At 39.2% G+C, this 23104-nt stretch overlaps 1 protein-coding gene across 1 annotated transcript; it reads right to left on the bottom strand.

Moving 5' to 3' along the window:
* Window positions 1-630: 630 nt before the first annotated feature.
* Window positions 631-21292, bottom strand: TMEM212 (transmembrane protein 212). The gene is made up of 4 exons (XM_037524527.2): window positions 21134-21292; window positions 9018-9077; window positions 7205-7528; window positions 631-720 (listed from the first exon to the last, which is right to left on the bottom strand). Exons 1-4 carry the CDS (start codon window positions 21290-21292, stop codon window positions 700-702), a joined length of 564 nt encoding a protein of 187 aa, XP_037380424.1. The 3' UTR covers window positions 631-699.
* Window positions 21293-23104: the final 1812 nt, after the last annotated feature.

Raw genomic sequence — 23104 nt, 5'->3', positions numbered from 1 at the left:
AGCATGTTTGGGCTATTAATAGCTGCGGGTGCAGGACTAAGTCCTAGAGGAAATAAGAGGTAAATCTCCAGTCCATCAGCAAGACCACTCCCATTTAGAGCCACTCAACAGGGAGATGGGGTGCTCTTGGGAATGGGTGACATATCAGGAGCATACAGGTCTGGTGAGAAGTTGGTCTAAAGCACCTCTAAAGTCGCCTATAACTATTAAACAGTCATGAGTGCCAAAGACAAGCCACAGAGAGGCCAGAGGGAGGGTCATACTCCTCTTGTGGGAGACCTTTCTCATTATGGCCTAAGTCCAGTATTTTAATTGTGCTTTGAAGATTTAGAGTCACTTTGATAATGGCAATGAAGGATGCCTCAGAAGACATTGCCTTAACTTAGGTAATGTGAAATTACAATTTAATGAAACATCCACAGAGGGAATCAGACAAAGGTAAAGAAAACACTCATTCACTGCCAAATTATAGTTTAGATTTTAAAATTCTATGCACAATGATATAATTTCAGTGTTTATGTTATAACAAATCAGAAAAAAACAAGGTTAACCATCAAAAAGAGCTACAATGTACAATTATTTCAATTTCTATTTTATAAGCACATAGAAGAAACAAGTTTAAAGATCAAAATTATTTTGCAAATATTTCAAAATCATGGCCACAAATGTAGTACATTTCAGAGGAATAGTTCTTCAAATTCATTGTCCACTCTTTTGACCCTAGGAAGAAAAAAAATAGTGTTTATGTCTACAATTTACCAAAGAAAGTGGAGGGTCACTTCTGCTAGTTAATTCAACCTTCTTTATTCCACAAAAACCCAGGGAAGGATGACCTAAGCAACAGCATCCTGGCAACATGCAAGGACTTAGGAGGAATCACCAGAGAGAACAAAATTGGTGCTATTGGTGGAAGGGGATGGCAGGAAGTTCTACAAACATGTGCAATAAACTATCTGGCATGAGCATAAAATATCAGGAAAAACCATTGCTTTTGTGGTGAGGGCTGTCTAAGGAAATGGGGAATCTTTCTGTTGATGATCTTTTGATCATTTGTGGTTTGGTTTGGATTGGATTGGAACTTTTTGAAAATCAACAGGTTAAAGGGCACTTTTCTGAAATCTTTAAGAGCCAAAAATTTTTATTTGATTAGAAGTGAGGGGGAGGTTTTTAAAGTAGTTATAAAGTGTCATTCCCAGTATCAGATACTTAACAGTAATTATATCATTTCATTTTGCATCATGAAGTAGGTGCTATCTCCACTTTACAAATAAGGAACTTAAGACACAGAGAGGTTCAGTAATGATCAGATAGTGAGTGACAGAGGAAACAAGTACACCTTAAGCAGACTTCAAAAATAGCAGATTCTCCATGTGTCATAAATAACAGTGAGAACAATTTTTCTTCAATAAACAACTGCTCCTTGATATTGACACTCAAACCTACTCTTTCTATCTTCTTTTCTGGAGATTCTCCTTGGATTCCATGACCATAGTTAATCCACCAGGACATGTGAGTTGCTTTTACATTTGAAACACTCCTGTTATAGGTTATAAATTTAGCTATGGCTAGGAAGATGCAAAATTGGCTTCTGGTAATGCCACCTGCTACTCCGCTGCTCTCAAATCTCTAAATAATGGGCCTCCCTGGTGGTACAGTGGTTAAAATCTCAGCACTATCAAGTTATCACCAGTGAGACATGAGTTTGATCCTGTCCTGTCTCACCCACTGCTCCCCTCAGCAGTGTATTTCAGTAGATCTGCCTGTTCTGCTCCCCACTCTGTCTCTGGTGAATCCTCTCACTTCCCTCACCGCTGGCCTACACCCCAGTTACTGTATGCATAAATAAAATAAATCTTTAAAAAAAAGAAAGAAAACACTACATAAGTATATTTAGCACCTTGAAATTCTGTCATTTTAAATAGCAACTTTCCTGTTTTTCTGTGACACTAGGTTAGCTAGGTATTATAAGAGAAGAAAAAATTTTAAAAAACAATATTAATGCAAAGAAACTGTAGTTATGTTTTTTTAATTCTATAATATAATGGTAAGATTTTTTAAAAGACACCCAACAAAATAATTCTGGTTGGTTTGATATACAGAATAAATATTAAGATATCTGTATATCTTATTATTAGGATGTAACTAATATAGTTATATTATGTATAGTTATAATACTATATATAAAATAATTAATTGTGTATATTTAATACATAGCATTTAATAGCACAGTTACATTCTTAAATATAAGCATGTATTCATGCAGTTCTAATCATTCTGAAATATTCACCACTATAAATTCAGTTTTCTTTACATTTTTTATGATTATGGAGAATGGAGATTTCTGATTTCTATTCGTGTCCTTTTATAAAACAAAAATGGCTTGGTTTTATATGTCATATTTAAAATTTGTTTTAAATATATATTCATAATATTTTAAACTGAAAGTGAGGAACAACGGGGGAACTCCATTAGGATACTTTATGTTAGAAGTTTAAATTGAGTACTTGTTCAATAGATCCACCTGTTCTGCTCTCCATTCTGTCTCTGGTGAATCCTCTCACCCTCCCACACCTCTGTCCTACACCCCAGCTCTTTTATGCATAAATAAATACATTTTTTTTAAAAAAAGAAAGAAAATGAGACAACAGTAACAGTAATGCCCTGAGCTGCGAATATTTTTCTAGATTCTGATTTTTCTACCTACCAAAATTGAGAAGACCACATAATGTAATTTGTGGAAGAAATTCAGTGGAGTCTCACTCTTCCATGGTCCTGATTGAGTTTTACCTGAGAAGATTTAGTTCCTGAAAGGACTGGAAAGATCTTACTATCACCGAACATAATGTCTGAGAACTTTAGGGCCAGAGGTGTACATGAATTAGTTTCAAAACACGTGATGTTGATGTAACAATGTCCACTGGAAGATCTGGAGCCAATATATTGCTGCTAAGTTGTCTTTTCTTTGGTGGGGAGAGGATTCTTTATGGATAAGGTAGTTTCATTTAAATGTAGTTGCATTTAAAGAGTTTACCTATGTCTGTTAAAGGAAGAATGTTGCTCAATTCATTGAAAAAAAATCAAACCACTGTATCACATGATGGGGGTAATATTTTCTTTTCCCCTTTCATTAGGAAAAAACCCAAAACACAACAATGAATAATGAAAGCAAAACAAACAGAGCCATTCCATTCCCTGGAGGAGGGGCAGGGTAGCTGCAGGGGACAGCTGCAGTGCGTCTGGAGTCCCAATTCTTTCCTTTCCCATCACTTTATTACTTACCGGACCAAGAATGTAGACAATTCCAGCTATGGTTATTTTGCATTTTAGTTTCTCTACTTGCTTTGTGTGTTGTGCTGGTTTTCACCCTGCCTGAGTCCTTAGTCAACAGGATCACTTCACGGTGTTGCAAGGAGCCAAACAGAGGACTCAGCGCTTTCCCAGCTCTGCCCCTTCCCAGGGGTCCTTGAAATTTGGAAGGGCTCACTGTTTTCATCAGCTTGGGCTGCTATAACAAACTACCATAGACTTGGTGGCTTAAACAACATTTATTTCTCACAGTTGTGGAGGCTGAGAGTCCAATAGTGAGATATTCTTCCTAGTTTGCACACGGCCACCTTTGGCTGGATCCTTGCCTTGTGGAGTTTCAGTCTGTTCATCTTATAAGGATACTAAGCCCAGCTTGAAGACTCTCTCTCACAAACTCACCTAAGCCTCATTACCTCTCAAATGTCCCACCTCCTAATACCAACAGAGTGGGGGATAGAACGTCTAGATGAATTTTGCGGGTGACCCATTCATCTGTGCTACTCACACTATGCTTTTGTGAGTTTATCAAAATCATCAAACGCCTCATGCCTCTTTCCAGCATTCCTCACTGTGGTATTGGTTGAGTTCCAATTGACGGCATGCTCATCAATCATTACTTGTGTGAACTTCAGCAAGATGCTGTCGACTGTTTATGTGCCCCCCAAATTCATATGTTGGAGCCATAATCCCCACTGTGATGGTATTTGAAGGGGAATCATTTGGGAGGTAATGAGGTTTCATTAACATCACAAGGGTGGGACTCCCTTAATGGGATTAGTGCTCAAGAAGAAGAGGAGATACAGACATCCCCCCAGTCTGTCCAGGGCAGGCACAGGGAAGTTGAGCACACAGGGAGAAGGCAGAAGCAGAGGCCTGGCCAAACACCTGCCAAGCTGGCATCTTGGTCTTGGATTTTCAGTCTCTAGAACTGTGAGAAATCAATGTGTGTTGGTAAGGCACTCAGTCTTTGGCATTTTGTTATAGTACACAAGATGACTTCAATTCTAAATCACAAAGGCACAGGGAGCAACGAAATTATGAACGTTGCAATTCTCAAGGGGGAGCTTGATTTATTTCTGAAACATGTTTTGGAACTAACAGAAAAAAACTCTTAGAAGTGACTATTTTCTATCATTATGTTGACTGTTATATACCCATCTGAAAAAAAAAAATGATTTGGTTCTATAATACAACATAATAACTATAATTTCCCCTGAAGCTTCCTTCAGAACATCACTGTCTTCTTTTTATCAAGTTTTCATAGCACTTGGGTTTCCAAATATGGGCTATATTTACATTATAGAATTTCAATTTTCATCACATACTTAGATGTGCAACTCTTAAAAACATTCTCAGTTTTTTGTTTATATCTGAAAAATGCGAGCATCAGCAACATATTTTACAATATTTGTTTTTAATGAATTTCAAATAATACATCTCTCTTTCAGAATGTAGGGCATCCAAAAGAGTTGTTATGAAGGTTCATTAATGTAGAACTCACTATATAAAATTCTGCATCTTAACCGATGACTCACCTTTCCTTCGAAGAAAGTTTTCTGGTTTCTATTATTATTTAATTGATGGACACTGTCCTAACATAGCTGAGATTTCTACACATTAATAAAGGTTTGTGTGCTGCAGGTGCTCCTATGGGCTCATGGCAGTAGTGTATTTCTTAGTACAGAACATCACATCTCAGGCCTCCCTCGTGGTGCAAGAAGTTAAGTCAATTCTCGGTGCTATCAAGCTATTGGCAGCCACTGAAGCTCGAGGTCAATTGCCAGCCAGGAAGCTGACCCACATGGCACAGCAGACCTCTCCTGTCTTGCCCGTTGCTCCCCTCAGCAGTGTATTTCTGTCAGTCTGCCTGTTCTGCTCCCCACTCTGTCTCTGGTGAATCCTCTCACACATACCAGACCCCCTATATTCACCTCTGGCCTATACCCCAGCTCTTGTATACATAAACAAATAAATCTTTTTAAAAAAATGACATCCCATTATATCAGTCACTCATGCTCACTAATGAAACATGACCTGCCACCATTATGAACTAAGTGGTACCAAGTCATCCAAAAACACTCATCAAATACAACCTGTTTATTAAATTTATCTAGAACCTTTTTCCAAGCTAGTGTCGCATTTCAAGCAATGGTGATCCTGTCTAGAAGTGACACTAAGAAAATTGTGTGATAGGAGGAGAATTTTTATCATAATCTCCTGGGAAGAATGTTAAAAAATGCACACCCCCTTTCTCCAACCTCAGTTTCTGACATAATAGGAAGGCCCTTGGATGGGATCCAGAAATCTGGCTTAACAAGAACCCAGGGTGTTTCTGATGTCATTGATCTACTTTGAGAATATTGTTTTGGGTCCTAGGTCTCACTTAGAAGTCATGTACCAAGGTGTTTTGAGCAAGATGGGCAAGGCAAAAACTCTGAAGTTGAACTTTGCTCTGTTTTCAATTAATTTTCTCTCTCTCAAAGGAACTGTAGGTGGTTTCACTGTTAGGTCTCCATGGGACTGACTTATTAAATTCTGCATCTATTTTCTCCCCCTTGCCTTCCATTGTACACTAAATCTGGATGTTATGAGTGCCAAGACTATGATGACAGTCAGGTATCTGATTAAGTATCCATGCTGAGGGGTTATGACTGCTAACACTTTAATGTGTGGTTCCCCTAGGTAAATGTTCCTTTTAACAAAAGGTGCTAGGAAGTTGAGATGTTCACCACAAGGGAGAAATCTCAAATGTTGAACTTTGAGATGGCCTGGCAGGACAGTGGGGGAGGTAATCTTGGTCTGCTCGCCTCAGCTCTCAGTGGGCCCCCTAGTAAAATCAACTCTGTTCCTAAGAATGCACAGGATTTCCTTTGCAGACCTATGCAGAAGTTGAAGAGGACAAGATTGACCACAACATTCACTGAGAGTGCCAATTTCTTGTCTTCCAGATTTGCTGCTTGGTATTGATAGGATCAAACTGGAAAAATAGTTGGCTAAAATTACCCCAATTCACCTGACCTTAATAAAATACTAACTTGCAACAGAAATCCAGTATAAGAGTTTGCAGCGGGAAATATCTCTGTTCAACCCACAAAGCAGAGGCCCAGTATCAGCAGTAGGAATTTGGAATCAGGAATCACTGTCCTCCCCTCAGTGGCACTGCTCTAGTCCTCCTGGAGGTCAGAGTCATACATCTTAGTAGTCTAGCAGAGGAGGAGAAGTTGTAAAGTGGGTGACAAGTTCTAAAATAAATCTGGCCTGATTAAGAGAACACGCTCTGGGTTCTGAATCCAGCCCACAACTCAATAGCTGTGTCACCTTGGGAAAATTGATTAATTTTTTAGCTTTAGTTTCAGAAGTTTACCAACAGATAGTAAATATATAGTTTATATCTATATTATTATCATCATATCTTTACTATTATTATTAGCCCTCCTGGAAAAAGTTAGAAAAGTAAATTTGGTGTTGCAGTATATCAGCCTCTCTGCTGATATTGGAGTAGAAAGAGTGGGAGGATTTCTTCTGCTTTTTTCCTAATCGAAAAGCAAATACAACTTTATGAATTCATGAAATAAAATCTATATTAAGAAACTTGCATTTGATGAGTATTAGAAATATGAAGGATTCTTCTTTTAATATCCAGAAAAATGTCATAGTAACTGGTATTTTTGGCAATCTTTTCAATTGCAGTAGAGATAAAAGTCAGCTAGTACTACTGATCACCCTACCTTCAGTAATCACATCAACATTTCCCTTCATTGATTCAAAAACAATTATCAAACAACTATTACATGACTTGCACTTGTTAGCATGCATGTACAGATACAGTGGTAAATAAGGATGCAACAAGAATCAGCTTCCCCCACTTTTTTTTTTTTTTTGGCAGGGGGCAACTTACATTTATGTGTCCATTCCAGACAAGTCTTGCAGAAAGTTTGATGAATGATGTCAGGGATGTACAGAGCATGGCAAAGCTCAGGCACAGGTCGAAGGCTTGAAGTGTCAAGTGGTACTCTTCATAGTGTGGTGGGTCCACACAAACTGATGGGAATTTTGTATATGGAAAAGGAAAGGCAACTGCATAACCAAGGTAATTGGTCCCTGCAATCCCTGAAAGCGAATAGAAGCAATATGGGCCGAGGAGTGCAGATTCTAAGGCCACTGCAAAATGAAGTGGACATCCCATAATGCTCAAAATCACAAAGGTGAAACTAGCTTCCCACTGAAAACAAAGAAGAAAGAAATTGTTACTTTAGGAGCTAGATTTTTCAAAATCTTCCTAGCAATATGAAGAAAGAAAGAAAGAGATGCCAGGTATTAATCTCTCTCCCTGGGGAATGAAGGAGAAATAGTTTACAAATACCTGTTTAGGTCCTGGTGTTCTCCTGAATTACACTGTGGTGAATAACATATTAGCCAACTGGGGCAAAAAAAAAAAAATGAAACTAATTCCATTCAACAAATATTTATTTATCTGCTATCATGATCAGAGAACCAGTCTAGGGTGGGAAAAACAAAGATGAATATACAGAATCCCTGCCCTAGGACCTTGCTAATCATGGCATGGCCCATGGTCTAGCAGCACCAACAAATTCTAGGAGTTTGTTACCAATGTAGAAGCTCAGGCCTCTCCCAGACCTATTGAATCAGAATTTGTGTCTTAACAAAACCTCCAGGTGATTCACAGGTATATGAATGTTTGAGATTACCTGAAATACTCATGGGAAACAGATCGATAATCAGATCAAGGCAGTCTTTCAGTATTATGGGATTGCTTGGGTCTACATTATTGAAATGCAAGCTAGCCCAGACTTAGTGCAGTTTGAGGGGAGAGAGCAGGAAGATTCTAACTCGAGACTTGAAGATACAGTTGACCCTTGAGCAACATTGGTTTGAACTGCACGAACACACTCATTCTCTAGATTTTTTCACCAATAAATAGATTGCAAAGTCTTTGGAGATTTGCAAAAATTAAAAAAAAAATTGCATATGAACTGCATAACCTAGAAATATATTTTAAAAAATTTAAGTAAAGTATGTCTTGAATGCATAAAATATTTGTCCTCTGTTTTATCCTTTACTACCATACTACCATAAAATACACACAGGTCTATTATAAAAAGTTAGAATTTTACCTTTTTATAGTTTTATAAAAGTTTATAGTTTCATGGTACTTTTAAATAGTTTTATAAAAATTCACACACATATAGGTGGTATATGGGGCCAATCTCAGTTGAGGAAAATGTACCCTGCCCCAGTTGGCTACTATGTACCCTACCTCATTGGTAGGGCTTCCAGTCAACAGCAGGCTATTATTAGTTAAATTCCTGGGAAGTCAAATGTTATATGTGGATTTTTCACCTGCATGAGGGTCAGTGCCCGTAACCCCCCTGTTGTTCAGGTTCAACAGGATATTATTTGAAGAAGTGCCTATGTATCTCTTTCTTTGAAATGAAATTCAGCAGCATGAACATTGGCTCTGTTCTCCCCAAATTACAATTCTTCAATATCTGCAATAATCGCAGGCCCTTGCAGAAAATGTCAGGAGCAGGAATAAGATAAACAGGTTTTTGGCTACAATTCATCCTAGCAATGCATTAGTTAAGTAGAATTCAATTATAATCAAAAATCACATTGTCTGTTACATCTTGAGCTCAAAGAGATTGACCTTCAAACCCACTCTGCCATCTTACTCATATCTACATATTTACCAGGTATCTCTGGGTCCACTTTTTGTGAGCCAACAGTAGAAGCACACCAGCTGTGATGGCCTGTGGAAAGAAAATGGAAAAATAACATCCAAGATAGAAGACACCTTTGGAAAGAGTTCAATGACAACTCTTTCATGAACTGGTAGGAGCAGCAAATGGCCAAATGGATTTTTGGCTCTGATCTCCTCATCTGTGATGACAATGAAGAAAAGAAAGATCGGTGTCATAAAGACATGCTTCACAGAAGCTCATTTTAAAATTTTCTGTGTTGCCTTTGCCACCACAATTACAACCGTCACTACTGTCAGTTGCCACTGTAATAAAGAATGTATTATTTCAATCAATTGTCTCTTGTTTATCTTTTTCACAAATTGCTAAAATTTTAAATGAGAGGATCTGGAATAGAAATGTCTCATGGAACTTTGAAAACCCAGCAGCATTATCTTTTACTATTTGCTTTCATTTGAGATTCCACAGCCTTAGCCTGCTAGTGGGATACAAATACATGATTCGAGTTTTTCAAGTAACAAAGATTATCATCAGAATGAAGGCATGATGGGACATTTATTGTTCTGGGTGCAATGGTGTCCAGCTTTTCAAAAGAGAGTTCTTTATAGTTTCTGTTGAAGGAAACACCCCAAGTGCAGAATGAAAATAGTTAAACAAAGGAGGGAATGGTGTCACCAGAATTGAGCAATAGATTATGGGGGGAGGGGCGGGGGGGGTAGAAATTCTGGACTCATCTTTGATTCAGTACGGGGTCTGATGAAGGAGACCTTTGTAGTCATTGAGCCTGGAAATGGCTTATTCCCAAACTATAAATCATTTGTTCCTGGTCAAGGAATGTTTTGAGGTTGAGAGAGCAAACCAGGAAGAGATGTGTCTGAAATAAGATATAGAATAAGGATAGGACTAAAAATAGTGCAGTTTAGGCTTTTGACAGAGAAATAAACAGAGAGGCACAGTATCTACAAACTTAAGGAGGAAAAATTCAGAGCCCTTACCAAAATAGTTTTGTGGTACGCTGATTTTGTAGCAGCGGGTCTGGCATATTTATTGTTTTGAGACCCAGCTTTTCATTTTTCTGGCATATTTTATTTTGAAAGCTGGATTAAGAGAATTTGAGAGAGGGTGGGGGAAAAAACACATGTACGCTCACACAGTACCTCTGTGTAGCTGAGCCTGAACTTCCAGGCTTGGCATCGCCATACCATAAAACTCCCATAGATAAAAACAGAACCATCTGTCGTCAGGAGAGGTCCCTGGCTTCCCTCTGCCAGGGTGAAGTTTCCAGGAAACCCTATGCAGGTGGGGCCAGCGTGAATAGTAGACAGAACAGGAGAATTATTAAGAGTGACTGTAGCACCATTGCCCAGCCTGGAGCCAATCTCTGCTTTCAAAGGTGAGGCCCTCAAATGACACTTCACTCCTCTGAGAAACACTGAAGCAGGGAAGATAAAGGCGAAGGAGCCGCCCCTCTGCTGGTCTCCCTCCAAGCAGATAGCTGACATTATCAGATGCTGAGATTCCAAGGTTGTCTTAACTACTTTGGCATGGACTGTTTCTTTCCTTTTGAAAGCTGAAAAATGCCGCAGAATTGCAGTTGCCTGTTATTTCTGTAGTAGCTGCCAGCTTGAATTCTGCTCTGTTTACATAAAGCCTTGAAAAAGCTCCTCCACGAGCTGGTGGGAGGGTGACCGTGTTCAGCCCCTGGGCACCCCGGATGGCAGCTCCAGGGCCAACGGCACCCTTGTCTGTGCACTCCCCCGCCCTGCATGGGAGCCAGCGCAGGGTGCTTCCCCGAAAGTCACAGCCTCCCCCTTGGCTTTTCTCATTTCCTTTTTAAAATTTTGTTTTTAGATAAAGTCAGGGAAAGAATGAAAAAGGAAGCGATTTGAGGGCACCGGAGGGAGGCCTAGCAGGGAAAAGGAAATGGTAGCTAGGCCGTGTCTGGGGGTGAAAGTCGGGCAGAGCAGGGGAGCTGGGGCGTGGGGGGAGCCTGAGAGCCAGTGTGCCTGGGGGTGGGGGTCGAGCGGGGGCGGAGAGGGCCGGGCCTGTACTTTTCTCCCTTGCTCTTCTGGACAGGCTATTGACTCGCTCTGTGGGCGGCTCCTGGGGCATCGTTTGGATTTCGCAACACTTGGCAAAACACTCCAATGGCCAGCCCTCCCACTAAATCTTTAAATTGCCCAAATAAATGACCCAGTACCCAGAAATAGCTGAATTGAAGGAAATGATGCAGTCACAACAGAAAAAGGAACTTTTTTTAATATTTTATTTTATATATGTTTTACATCATTTTTCATTTTTGCACAATGTATGCATTTTCATCTTGGTTAAAGTCCCCATACAATTCCACCCCCTTATTTTGACCCTAATCCCTCCTCCTGTCCCCCTCCCCAGTGTGTCTCTGGCTTATAGTTGCTTATTGATTTTGATTTTTACTTTATTCTAATTAGTCTTTTTCCTGGTCCCTTATTTAGGTTTTCTAAATTTCTGCTACAAAATGAGACCATCCGGTATTTTTCTTTTTCTTTCTGGCTTATTTTGCTGAGCATGATCCCTTCCAGCTCCATATATATTGCTGCAAATGGCATGAGCTTATCTTTTTTGACTGCGGAGTAATATTCCATTGTGTATATGTACCACATCTTCTTGATCCAGTCATCTGTTTGGGGGCATTTGGGTTTTTTCCATAGCTTAGCGATTGTAAATAGTGCTGCTATAAACATAGGAGTGCAGGTGCCCTTTTGAATTAATGATCTGTGTCCTTTGGGTAAATACCTAGGAGTGGAATTGCTGGATCATATGGAAGCTCCATCTTTAGCAGGTTGAGGAATCTCCACACAGTTTTCCATAGTGGTTGGGCCAGTTTGCACTCCCACCAGCAGTGCAGGAGAGTTCCTTAGAAAAAGGAACTTTTAAAGCAACCATTTTAACATGGAATAATTTACTGACTTACAAACAATGGATCATAGTGATGGGCACTGAATAGACAGAATGTTAATGAAGGTTAACATCACTGAGAGCTTACTCTATGTCAGGCCCTGGGCTAAGTACATGTGTTAACTCATTTACTCCTCAGATGATCCAAATAATGTAGAACTCCTACTTTTAAAATGAGGCACAGAGAGGTTCAATAAGATGAGCAGGCTCACCAGGTAATAACTACAGGAGAACAATGGCTCTAGCCCTTAGTGGAATTGACTGTCCAAAAGTGTAAGTTGTGCACACATAAGAGCATCCACAAGATTAGGCAAGAAGAGTGAGCTTTATGTGTGAAAAAAGCTCAGCGACACAATACCACTTCCAGGGGGAACACTTCCTGACAAAGGCATGCCAGGGAAACAAAGTTCTAAGTGGGTTTGGAGGATGGAAGTGATCTCACTGGAGGCGGCAGAGGGAAGGGCAATCCCAGCACCTGAGCAGCGAGCAAAGGCAGGAGGGTGGCAGCTAGGCTGGAGGAACGGGGAGTCAGGAACCCAGACTGGAGGAGGGTTGGTTCCTGGCAGAGAAGTGCCAGACATCAGGCTTGAAAACCATGTGTGACCAGGCTGAGGAGGGCCTCAAAATTCATCATAACAAATCTGGACTCTGTTTGGACAATGAAGCAATACTGGAAGGCTGGAGCAGCCAGACTGTTACAGCAGAGGTTTAGAAAGATGAAACTTTTTTTTTTTTTTTTTTGCATGCGTGCTGGACTGAACTGGAATAAGGCATGGAGGTGTCTGCGGGGTCCTGGCCTTCAACCCCTTTAAAAACCTATACCCACAGTAAAAAAATGCTATGGCTAAGTTATAAAGGTTTTTGGCCAAAATAATAATACTTTGCCTTATTATATATGATGCACTCTAATATTCTCTATCCTATCTTATTTTAATTCTTATTATGTTTTGTAAATGCTGCTAGTTACCCAATAGGTTGATCTTATAACTCTCTAATAGATAGATTCCTACACGTTAGTGTCACAGTTATCTAAGCATAAAACCTGAGCAAGAATGGGAAGTGGTAAGGGGTTGGGAGGGTGTTATACAGTGAGAAGGAAAACATAGGGATATGCATCATAGGAAACTACCAAAGTTATCTGGCAACTGTGTGGATGGGGTTGGGTAGGAGTGGGGTTGAGGATGAACTGTTTAAGGGCACTGCCTCCAGAGTACAGTCCTGGCATCCCTTAGGGACCAGCAGCCCTGGCATCCCTTAGGGACTTGTCAGACATGCAGAATCTCAGGCCTCACCCAGGTTGATTGAATCAGAGTCTAGAGTTTAACAAGATCTTTGGGTGATTCATAAACGAGTGAGAAACATTAGTTTAGAGAAAAGGATGGAGTTGAAGTCATTCCAGGGTTTGAAATTGAGTTCAAAGGCAGGGAAGTCAGGAGAAGAAATAATTGCTTTTGCTGGTAAGATGATTAATTTTGTTTTTGAAAGTTGAGCCTAAAGAAGCTTATGATATCTAAGTGGAAATTGGCCATGGGGAGATTGGAAATCACAGGACTGCGGAAGTTGTGGATACTTGAGCTATGCGTAGGCAAGTCTCTGTTACAGGAGGAAACCAGGGCTTGCATGGGTACGTGTATTGCAATAGCCTGCCTTTTCTCTCCAGTTCCTGTCTTCACGCAGTTCTGGGTTCTGGGTGCAGCTTGCCACTGGCCAAGTCACCAAATCCTCCAGGACTCAAATCCTGTGTTTAAACTTTTATGCGTCATTCTTTTTATCAAAGCTTAAAAATTTTCTAGGGCTAAAGTAAAGCTCAGACTTCAAGGCACAGTGATCTCCTTGCTGCATACTTTCTAGCAGCTGATGCCTTTAAATAACCTAGTTCAGAAATTTGAGGGAAACTGCATATCATGTGGCTGTCAGAATAGAGCTGGGAGAGTCTGAGGATAAAATATTTGTAAAAAAAAAATTTAGTAAACCTTGAATAAAAGGCATAGGACAAATACAAAGTACTGTGTGATTTGTTAAAATCTCTCTTACAAATCTTGAAATAGAAAAGAAATCATTTGCAAAAGGAAAAGTCTGTAGGGTTGAAATGTACAAATTATCCTTCCACCAGAGGAAGATACAAGTTGAGAAGTGACTGGCCGGGAAGGTTGTGGAATGAGTCAGAGACCTTTTGAAGTTGACCCTGATCAGACAGAGCTGTGGCTCACTAGGAAACTCACTAGGAAAAAAATCACATTCTTCCAAATTTAGACATTATTGACAGAGTGGCATTCTTATTGCTTTCCTTCTTATGAGGATTTTCCACCTGCTTTAGTATAAATAACAGCTTGACCTTTAGTGTTTGCAATCTAATCAGGGTTTAGCTGTGTAAGAATTTCTGTACCATCAGAATGGAGAGCATTCACTCATTGAATATTATTTATTAACAATACTTGTTGAATATCTAGTAGGTGACTATATTCTTACTGCTGGACATACAGAAATAAACAAAATAGAATAAATCTCTGCCATGATACAGAATACATTGGGGAAGATGGTTGAGGGGGACAAGCAAACAAATAAGTACATTATATAGTACATTACATAGTGATAAAGGGGGAAAGTAGAACAGGGTATGAGAGATAAGGAATGCCACTTGGCATGGGGCTTGAAAATTTTAATTTTTAAAAAATATTTTTAAAGATTTATTTATTTATGCATACAAAAGCCGGGGTACAGGCCAGAGGTGAAGGGGGTGAGAGGATTCACCAGAGACAGAGTGGGGAGCAGAACAGGCAGATTGACTGAAATATACTGTTGTGGGGAGCAGCGGACAAGACAAGAGAGGTCTGTTGCGCCATGTGGGTAGCTCCCTGGCCAAAGATATCGAAATCATGCTACAGCGGCTGCTGTTAGCTTCATAGTGCTAAGACTTAACCACTTGAGCCCCCAGGGAGGCCACAGGGCTTGAAAATTTTAAATATGAATATGGTAATGAGGGAAGGTGTCAGTAAGAAAGAGACATTTGTTCAGAGAATTAAAGGCAGTTAGGGAGCTATATAGAGGCAAAGCCTTCAGGCAGACAATAGGTAGTGCCAAGACCCTGAGGCAGAAACACCACCAAAAAAGTCAGTGTGATAGAAAAGAAAAGCACTGAGGGAAGAACGGTAGATGGGGAGCTCAGCAGGCCAACAAGGAAAGAGGGTGGGAGAATGAAGCGGGTGGCAAGGGATTAGAAATGAAAAGTTTGGACAGAGAGCAGGACGCATATGAAGGAGATGGTGTTAACTAGCACTTGTGTAAAACTTTAAAATTGGCAAAGTTCTTTATTATACAATCTTTGTTTATATTGTGTTTATTCTCACTGGGTACCATAGGATTAGGGTGTCTCACATGGGTTCTCTTAACCTGTAAAATCTCCCATTTTATCACTATGGAATGTACTGTATAATGTACTTATTTGTTTGCTTGTAAAGGCACTGAGGAACAAGTTGGGTGAGGGCCCCACTCGTGACCGTGTACCAAGACTGTCAAAGCTGGGACTTGAACACAGTCCCTCTCCCTCAAATCTTATGCTCTCTCTCCCCTGCCCCATGTTGTCACTCAAAATCAAATAACGACCAACTAGCTATGTGCTGGAAACACCTCACATCATTTTTCTGGGTCTGACTAACAAATAGATCTCTGTCATAGAACAAGCATTTAATCAATGATTTGTGGTCCCAATCTTTCATGACTACATCATGAAAGACTCCTGGGATTAGCAAAAAATATAATGTAAGAAAGGGACACAGGAGTGGGCTATAATCATGGTTTTGTTAAGTTTAGGGTCAGTTGTGAAGTCAGAATTTTTAAAATGTTAAATAGCATAGAAAATATCAAAATTTACTTCACACAGATTAACTATTGTTTTGTAAAACTTGTTATGTAGATCAGGTTATATTTTATGTATCAATATCTATCAGTTTACCTAGAGAGAAATACATAGCTGTATTTATGTATATTCCAGGTTCAATTGAAAAATGTTTTTCTTACTGTGGGTCAACAACAAAAAGTTTGGATGCTGCTTGAATAAATGTAACTGCCATTTATACACAGTAGTAGGTCTGTAAGCGATATTTATTTAAACGAACATATGGTTTCGAGTAGGCGTGGTGGGGGAAATGTTGGCAGGTCAAGCCTGGGTAAATGTAAAAGAGTATCTTAAAAAGAAAAGAAAAACACCACCAAAGGGTCCTTGTTAGGTCCCATATTCCCACTATCTCGGTTCCTTCCATCTGCACGCTATCATTAAACCTCACCATGCTGGGTGCCTTAAAAATCGAGACCTAAAAGTCAGGGTTCCAGGACTGGTGTGACAGCTCCATAAAGTCATCTGAGATCCAGGTCCCTTCCAGCTCCACCCTTAGGATGGTTCTTGGTCCCTGGTGACTGCTAATGTGACAGGCAGCACCTCCATGTTCCAGGCAGCAAGATGGAAGAATAAGAAGACGGGAGCATTCTTTTCCTTTTAAAAAGACTTTCTTTAATCCCACACAGGCCTTCTCGTATCTCTTTGGTGAGGATTTAAGCACATCACTACACCTCTGCCAGTAAGGTAAGAAAATGAAATCATTCATCTGGGCAGTAATGGACTCAGTTGAAAATTGGGGTTTTAAAACAAAGGAGGAAGTGAAATTTTTTACTTGGATCAAGGGACCTGTACAAAACATATTTTCTTTTTTTTTTAAGATTTATTTATTTATATATACAAGAACTGGGGTACAGGCCAGAGGGGTGCAGGGGAGTGAGAGGATTTACCAGAGACAGAGTGGGGAGCAGAACAGGCAGATTGACTGAAAAACACTGCTGAGGGGAGCAGCAGGCAAGTCAGGAGAGGTCTGCTGCACCATGTGGGTAGCTCCCTAGCTGGGGATCGAACTCATGCTGCAGAGACTGTGGATAGCATCATAGGTTGCATCTTAACCCCTTGTGCCACCAGGGAGGCCCACAAAACAAATTTTCAACCAGGAAACATTGCTAGGGCATATATTCACACAGTCACAGTAGGAAGAGGAAATATGGACACAGACATGGTACAGAGGGAAGAGGAAGGCCATCTACAAGTCAGGGAAAAAATCCTGGACAGGTCCCACCCTTACAGCCCTCAAAAGGCACCAACCCTCGGACACGTTGATCTTGAACTTCCAGTCTCCAGAACAGTAAGTATCTATTGTTTAATCGTCTAGTATATTGTTAAGGCAGGCCTAGTAAATGAATACAACACTTTATTGGATCTTAGAAATTTCATACGAATAAGGGCATTCTTCTACATTATCAGCAATACAATCATCAAAGCCAAGAAATTAATACCCATACATTTGTGGCATGTAATTCATAGCTCTCATTCAGGATACACCAATTGTCCTAATAATGCCCTTTAGAATAAAAAGATCCAATTCAGAATCACACGCAGACACACAATTAAAATCTTGCTTTATTCCCCCTTGTAACTGAAGCACATCGTAGGTGGCCAATACATACTTATGTAATAGATAGATCAAATTTATATTTCCTAAGGTCTTGCTCTTAAATGATCTCCCTAAGAGCTGAAAATGCCAACTTGTACTGAGCACACACATTTTCTTAGTGGACTGTGAGTTAGTGAGGTTTATCACCAACTTCTTATTTTCAGTTCAAACAGTTGCATGGAAGGAAAAAGGTAGGAGAACTAAGATTTTGGACTTTTACATCTCTGGTTTACAAGACACACCTGAGTCATTAATGGAAATATTAGTCTAAAAGTTATTTTACTTTGTCCTCCATTTTTACATTATTTTTTCACAGTTTATATATATGTTTTTCTAAATTCAAATTTCAAAATATAGATCCCAATTTCTCAGAATATCAAGGTGAGAAGATTAAAATTAAAAAAAAATTTTTCAGGAGTCCAGTAGGATGCAGGGCTCACCTATCCACAAATTTGCAACCAAATTAAATATAAACAAGAGATAATAGTCCTTGGATGACTAATGGATAACTATTGTATGAACCAAGAGGAACAGGATGGCAGAGAGGGTAGGAAAACCTGCAATTTTCTGACTGAAGGGATCATACCTCATTGGATGTTTTAGAACCTGGAGATTATACTAGATGGGGGAGGTGCACAAAGAGTCAGTGTACAGGACAGAATGTGTAACTCTGGAATCTGACAGAAATTTGCAGTGGTAAATTGGAGTACTAGATTGACATCTGCAAATGCAGATGCTATACTGCTGGATAGCAACTAGACACCCCGAGCTGGATTGTGAAACACCCTTTTTCTCTAAACAGGGTTTCTCAAGGACAGCAGACAGTCTTGGAGACTGCCACTGTGTGTCCTGGGTAAGGTGGTGGTCATTAGCTTGAACTTGGGTATTCATATACCCAAGTTCAAGCTTGGGTATATGAATACCCAAGTTCATAGACTTGGGTATATGAACTCCAGCTATATGAATAGCTGGAACCTGAAACTGTGGAAAGGGTTAGATTGACTCATGTGTCTCTCCATACAGGTAAGGCTATTCTTTTTATCTGTGTTATACAAAACACCTGTCTCAACTCCACCATGGCTAAAGCCAAGATAACAACAAAATGGTATATTTTCATTAATCAGAGTTCAACACACTTGGGCCCTAGCAACAGGAGCAAGCACCACAGAGCAAATTTTGGTATGCAAAAGGCAAAGGGAGCAACTCTTCACCCATCACTCTGTTCCAAATATAACCCCATACCAAATATGGCTACAATTATTGACTGGTCACAGAACCTGTATATTAATATACCAACTGAGAGGTTGAAGCTAGCATGAGACTATTAGGGAGGCTTTAACTGAGGAATTGGACTAGGGGAAGGGGTCATTATAAATCTCCCCTCCAGGGCCTCCCCTGTGGCTCAGCGGTTGAGCGGTGGGTTGCGAAGCTGCCTGCAGCCTCTGCAGCACCAGTTCGATCCCCGGCTGCTCCCCGGCCACCAGAGGAGGGTCCCACATGGCGCGCAGACCTCTCCTGCCGCCCGCTGCTCCCCTCAGCAGTGTGCTTCGGTCCTTCTGCCTGCTCTGCTCCCCGCTCTGTCTCTGGTGAATTCTCTCACCCTCCCACGCTTCTGACTGTACCCAGTGCTTGTATAAATAAATAAATAAAACAAAAAAAATTAAATAAATAAAAATAAATCTTAAATAAATAAATAAATAAATAAATCTCCCCTCCACCTAAATTGGGTACGCATAGCACCTTAGGAAGCTTGATCTTTGTATGTGTTAGCAGCCATCTCCTGATACCCCACTGCCTGGTTCCTATCTTCTACACCCTGCTGACGCTATGCATCCAAACAGGGACAGAGGTGTTGGTTTATGAAACAATAGGCATCTAATAATCTCTACCCATAAAAAATAAAAATGAGGAGACAGAGGAACATATCACAAATGATGGGGGAAAAAACCTCAAGTCTCAATCTAGCAAAACTGTGTATCCTGCCTAATGAGAAGCTAGGTAACCGTTATAGCCATGCTTGTTGGAATAAGAAAAACAATGGATGGACAAAGGTAAACATACAATAATGAATACAAAAATACTTCAAAAAGAATCAATGGACCTAAATAAACTACTACTGAACTAAAAACATGATGATAGAGGGCCTCGATTGTGATTGAACACAAGCAATGGACAGAATTAATGAGCATGAATAGTGTTAAAAAAAAAATTAAGTAGATCAGACCAAAAAAAAAAAATAGACCAGCAACAAGGAAAAAAAAGAATGAATACAGTGTAAGAGAAGGGAGAGTTACTAACAAATGATACTGGTAAAACTGAATAAGCACATATAACAGAGCAACGTTGGATCACTCTCTAACTTCATGCAAAATAAGAATTCAAAATGGATTAAAAACAGCTATAAGACCTACAACTATAAAATACATAAAAAGAAGCATTGAGAATATTTCATAATATTAATAATAGAGATATCTTTTAAAATTTGACCGCTATAGCAAGTGAGGTAAAAACAAAAAAGCAATTTTTTTGTTTGCTGTATAAAAAGCTTTTATACAGCAAAAGAAAATATAAGTACATTAAAAAGATATCCTATTGAGTAGGAGAAGATATTCAAACATCATACAACTGACAAGGGCTTAATATTCAAAGAATTCATCCAGTCTAACAAATAAACAACCCAATTAAAAAATAGGAAGTCAATTTTAAAAAAGACAATTTACCAAAGGCATATTGGAAAAATGTTCATAATTACTTTAATATAGAAGATGCAAGTCAAATGACAATGAGATATTGTCTCACATCTCTGAGATTGGCATACATTAAAAAGACCCCAACACTAAGTGCTGAAGAAGAAGTGGAGAAAGAGGAAACCTAATACATTGTTGCTGGGAATATAAACCAGTATACGCATTTGGGAAAGTAGTCTGGACCTATGATAAGAAACTAAAAATGGAAATACATAAGACCCAGTAACCGTACTTGTGGTATCAATCTGTGGAATTGAAAACAGTCAACTAAAAAAATTATATGCTCCACAATGTTTATTGCAGTATTATTTATAATAGCTAAATTCAGAAACAACCTATCTATCCACAGGTAGAAAATTGGATATGGAAGAGGTGGATTACTACTCATCTATAAGGGAAGATGAAATGTTATCATTTACAGCAAGATGAAGGATCTCAAGAGAATCACGTGTAGCAAAGTGAAGCCCACAGACAAATATTGGATGGTTTCAAAATGATTGATAAAAATAAAATAAAAAATGAAAATGGATGAACTGATTAAGCACAATAATTAAAACTAGCAGACATTTATTTGAAATGATGTTTCTGAGGTTAAGGGGGAGAGAAGAAAAAAGTGTCAAAGAAGGGGGTTGTAAGGGAAAAATAAAATGAAATAGGGGGGAAATAAAATGAAATCCATTTTAAAGAATTTGTTGATCAGCATGTTGTTATAGTATACATGATATAGAGTACATATGATTAAAAAATTAAGAACAATACCATATTTAAAATGCAACTAAGGAGATCAGTGTTGCAAGTTAATGATGATTTTCTATAGCATTTTGATGTCTACATGTTGTTGAAAAATGTAAAAGGGACAGGTTATTCTGTTTCCTCTTTCCCTCCCTCCTTCTTTTATTCCTTCAATAGATGTAATAAAATAGTTTCCTACCAAAGCTCCATTCCAGATGGGACAGGCAATCCAGACACTCCATCCCGCGAAACAAAGCTTATAAGAAAAAACAGGGAAGAAAGCAATAATTCCAGAGCATATACTGAAAACCCCCAGAGTAATAAGAATTCGTCCAGCAGCCTGGTATAGGCCCTGCATTTTCTTCAGTGACTTGGATCCTAGATCTCAAAGACGTGTTGTTGCCAAAACATGAGAGTTTGACAGGCCCTCAATAAACAGAAGTTTCTTGGAGACTGTAGTCATGACACGTGGACTGTTGATCTACTTGGAAACAAGATTCTATTTGTTTCACCAAGGATAATAAAATGTAGAGAAATAATCCTTGACATAAATTTGGCACCATAAATTCTAATACTAGTTTCCTTCAGAGAGAGAATGAGAGGGGTGTGGGTGGAGGAGAGAGAGCGAGAGAGAGCAAGAGAGAGAGAGAGAGAGAGAGAGAGAGAGAGAGAGAGAGAGAGAGTCATTCCTCATGTGGGTCACTGCCTTCATTCCCTCCTTCTGCCCTGCTCTGGGGAGTGACCACTTCCTGGCTTAATCAGATTCAAAGGCTTGCTGACTGAGCTAATTGTTTCTCTACTCAACCTGACTATTGGTTCCAGCATAAAACCAACATCCTTTGTGCACAATAGATCCACATTCCCAGCACCATTTCCCACAAAACAAAGTAAAAATAAGCACTCTGATCACTTTTATTACATTTAATTTAAATGATTTAAAGCAAAAACAAGACCTCTCCCCTTTCTTTAAAGTTTAATTCTACTACAAATACTTTGACTTTTTATATCAAAGCATCCTCAAATAGGCATGAACGTCATCATGGAGTTCCACATTGTTTTTATTAAGCCAGTTTCACCTATTATTTTATTATTAATTCAAAGGTCAAGTAAATGGCAAAGATGAAAATATAGGCCATTGTAAAATAAACTTTGTGGGGTAATTTATGAATTGAATAAAATACTGATCTTCAATCATCTTTGAATTTTGATTCCAATTTGCTCTTATATACAGTTAAGCAATTACAAAAGCTCATCTCTTTATTTCTCATGCATTTGGAAAAGCCAGGATCGGCAGGGATATGTACTTGCTTCTGACAACAGATGTTTATCTCTTCTAAAACATTATCTTGAAAACACAGACAATTTTCTGAAGCTATCAAATAATTTCCCTGTTTAATATTAATACCCTTTTTCTTAAATGAAGCAATGAAAACTGTTTTATGGATGGGAATGTAATGCTTCAGAACATGGGTTTGGGGATTTGGAGTCAGAGCAAGAAACTTGCTGTGATTCCACTGTCTATAAGTCCTTGGACAAGGACAAATTACTCGACTTCTTGCTTCTTTGTTTGTGAAATTGGAATATATTTAGTATTTATCTCATCAGGTGGTGATTGAGAAGATTAAATGAGTCAATACATGTAAAATGCTCCGTACTGAGCATCATAGTAAAGAGGCTCAGAAAATTATCCATTATGTTGAGATGCTCTGCTTTGGAATTCTTTCAACATGGGGCAAAAGCACAATCATTATTAGTTTTTTTTTTTTTTAATCCATCAGCTTATAGGCAATAGGTTTGTGTCTTCATGATCAATTTATTCATTTATTAAAAGATTTATTTATTTACTTATGAACTGGATTGTAGGCCAGAGGTGTGGGGGTGAGAAGATTCACCAGAGACAGAGTGGGGAGCAGGACAGGCAGATCTACTGAAATACACTGCTGAGGGGAGCAGCAGACAAGACAAGAGATGTCTGCTGCGCCATGTGGGTTAGCACCCTGGCCAGGGATCGAACTCAGATCACTGATGATACCAATTAATCCGTAGGCCATCAGGGAAGCCCATTCCTGATCAATTTAGTAAAAGGTCCCAAAGTGCTCTCCCAGCAAGGAGAGACACTGCTCTGTTCTTTTCTATCTCTCTATCTTTAATAGCCATTCCATTGTGTGCT

Source organism: Talpa occidentalis, unplaced genomic scaffold, assembly GCF_014898055.3.
Source record: "Talpa occidentalis isolate TD23 unplaced genomic scaffold, MPIMG_talOcc4v2.1 talOcc4.4, whole genome shotgun sequence".
In the NCBI taxonomy this organism is placed as follows: Eukaryota; Metazoa; Chordata; class Mammalia; order Eulipotyphla; family Talpidae; genus Talpa; species Talpa occidentalis.
This window is presented reverse-complemented; position numbering and strand designations above follow the sequence as displayed.

Coding starts and splice junctions, on each gene's coding strand:
- TMEM212 (XM_037524527.2), bottom strand. CDS start 21,292: ATGCAGGGCCTATACCAGGCTGCTGGACGAATTCTTATTACTCTGGGG. Junction 9,078..21,133: donor CCATCTGGAATGGAGCTTTG/GTAGGAAACTAT, acceptor TTCTTTCCACAG/GCCATCACAGCTGGTGTGCT. Junction 721..7,204: donor TCTGGAATGGACACATAAAT/GTAAGTTGCCCC, acceptor TTTTCTTCCTAG/GGTCAAAAGAGTGGACAATG.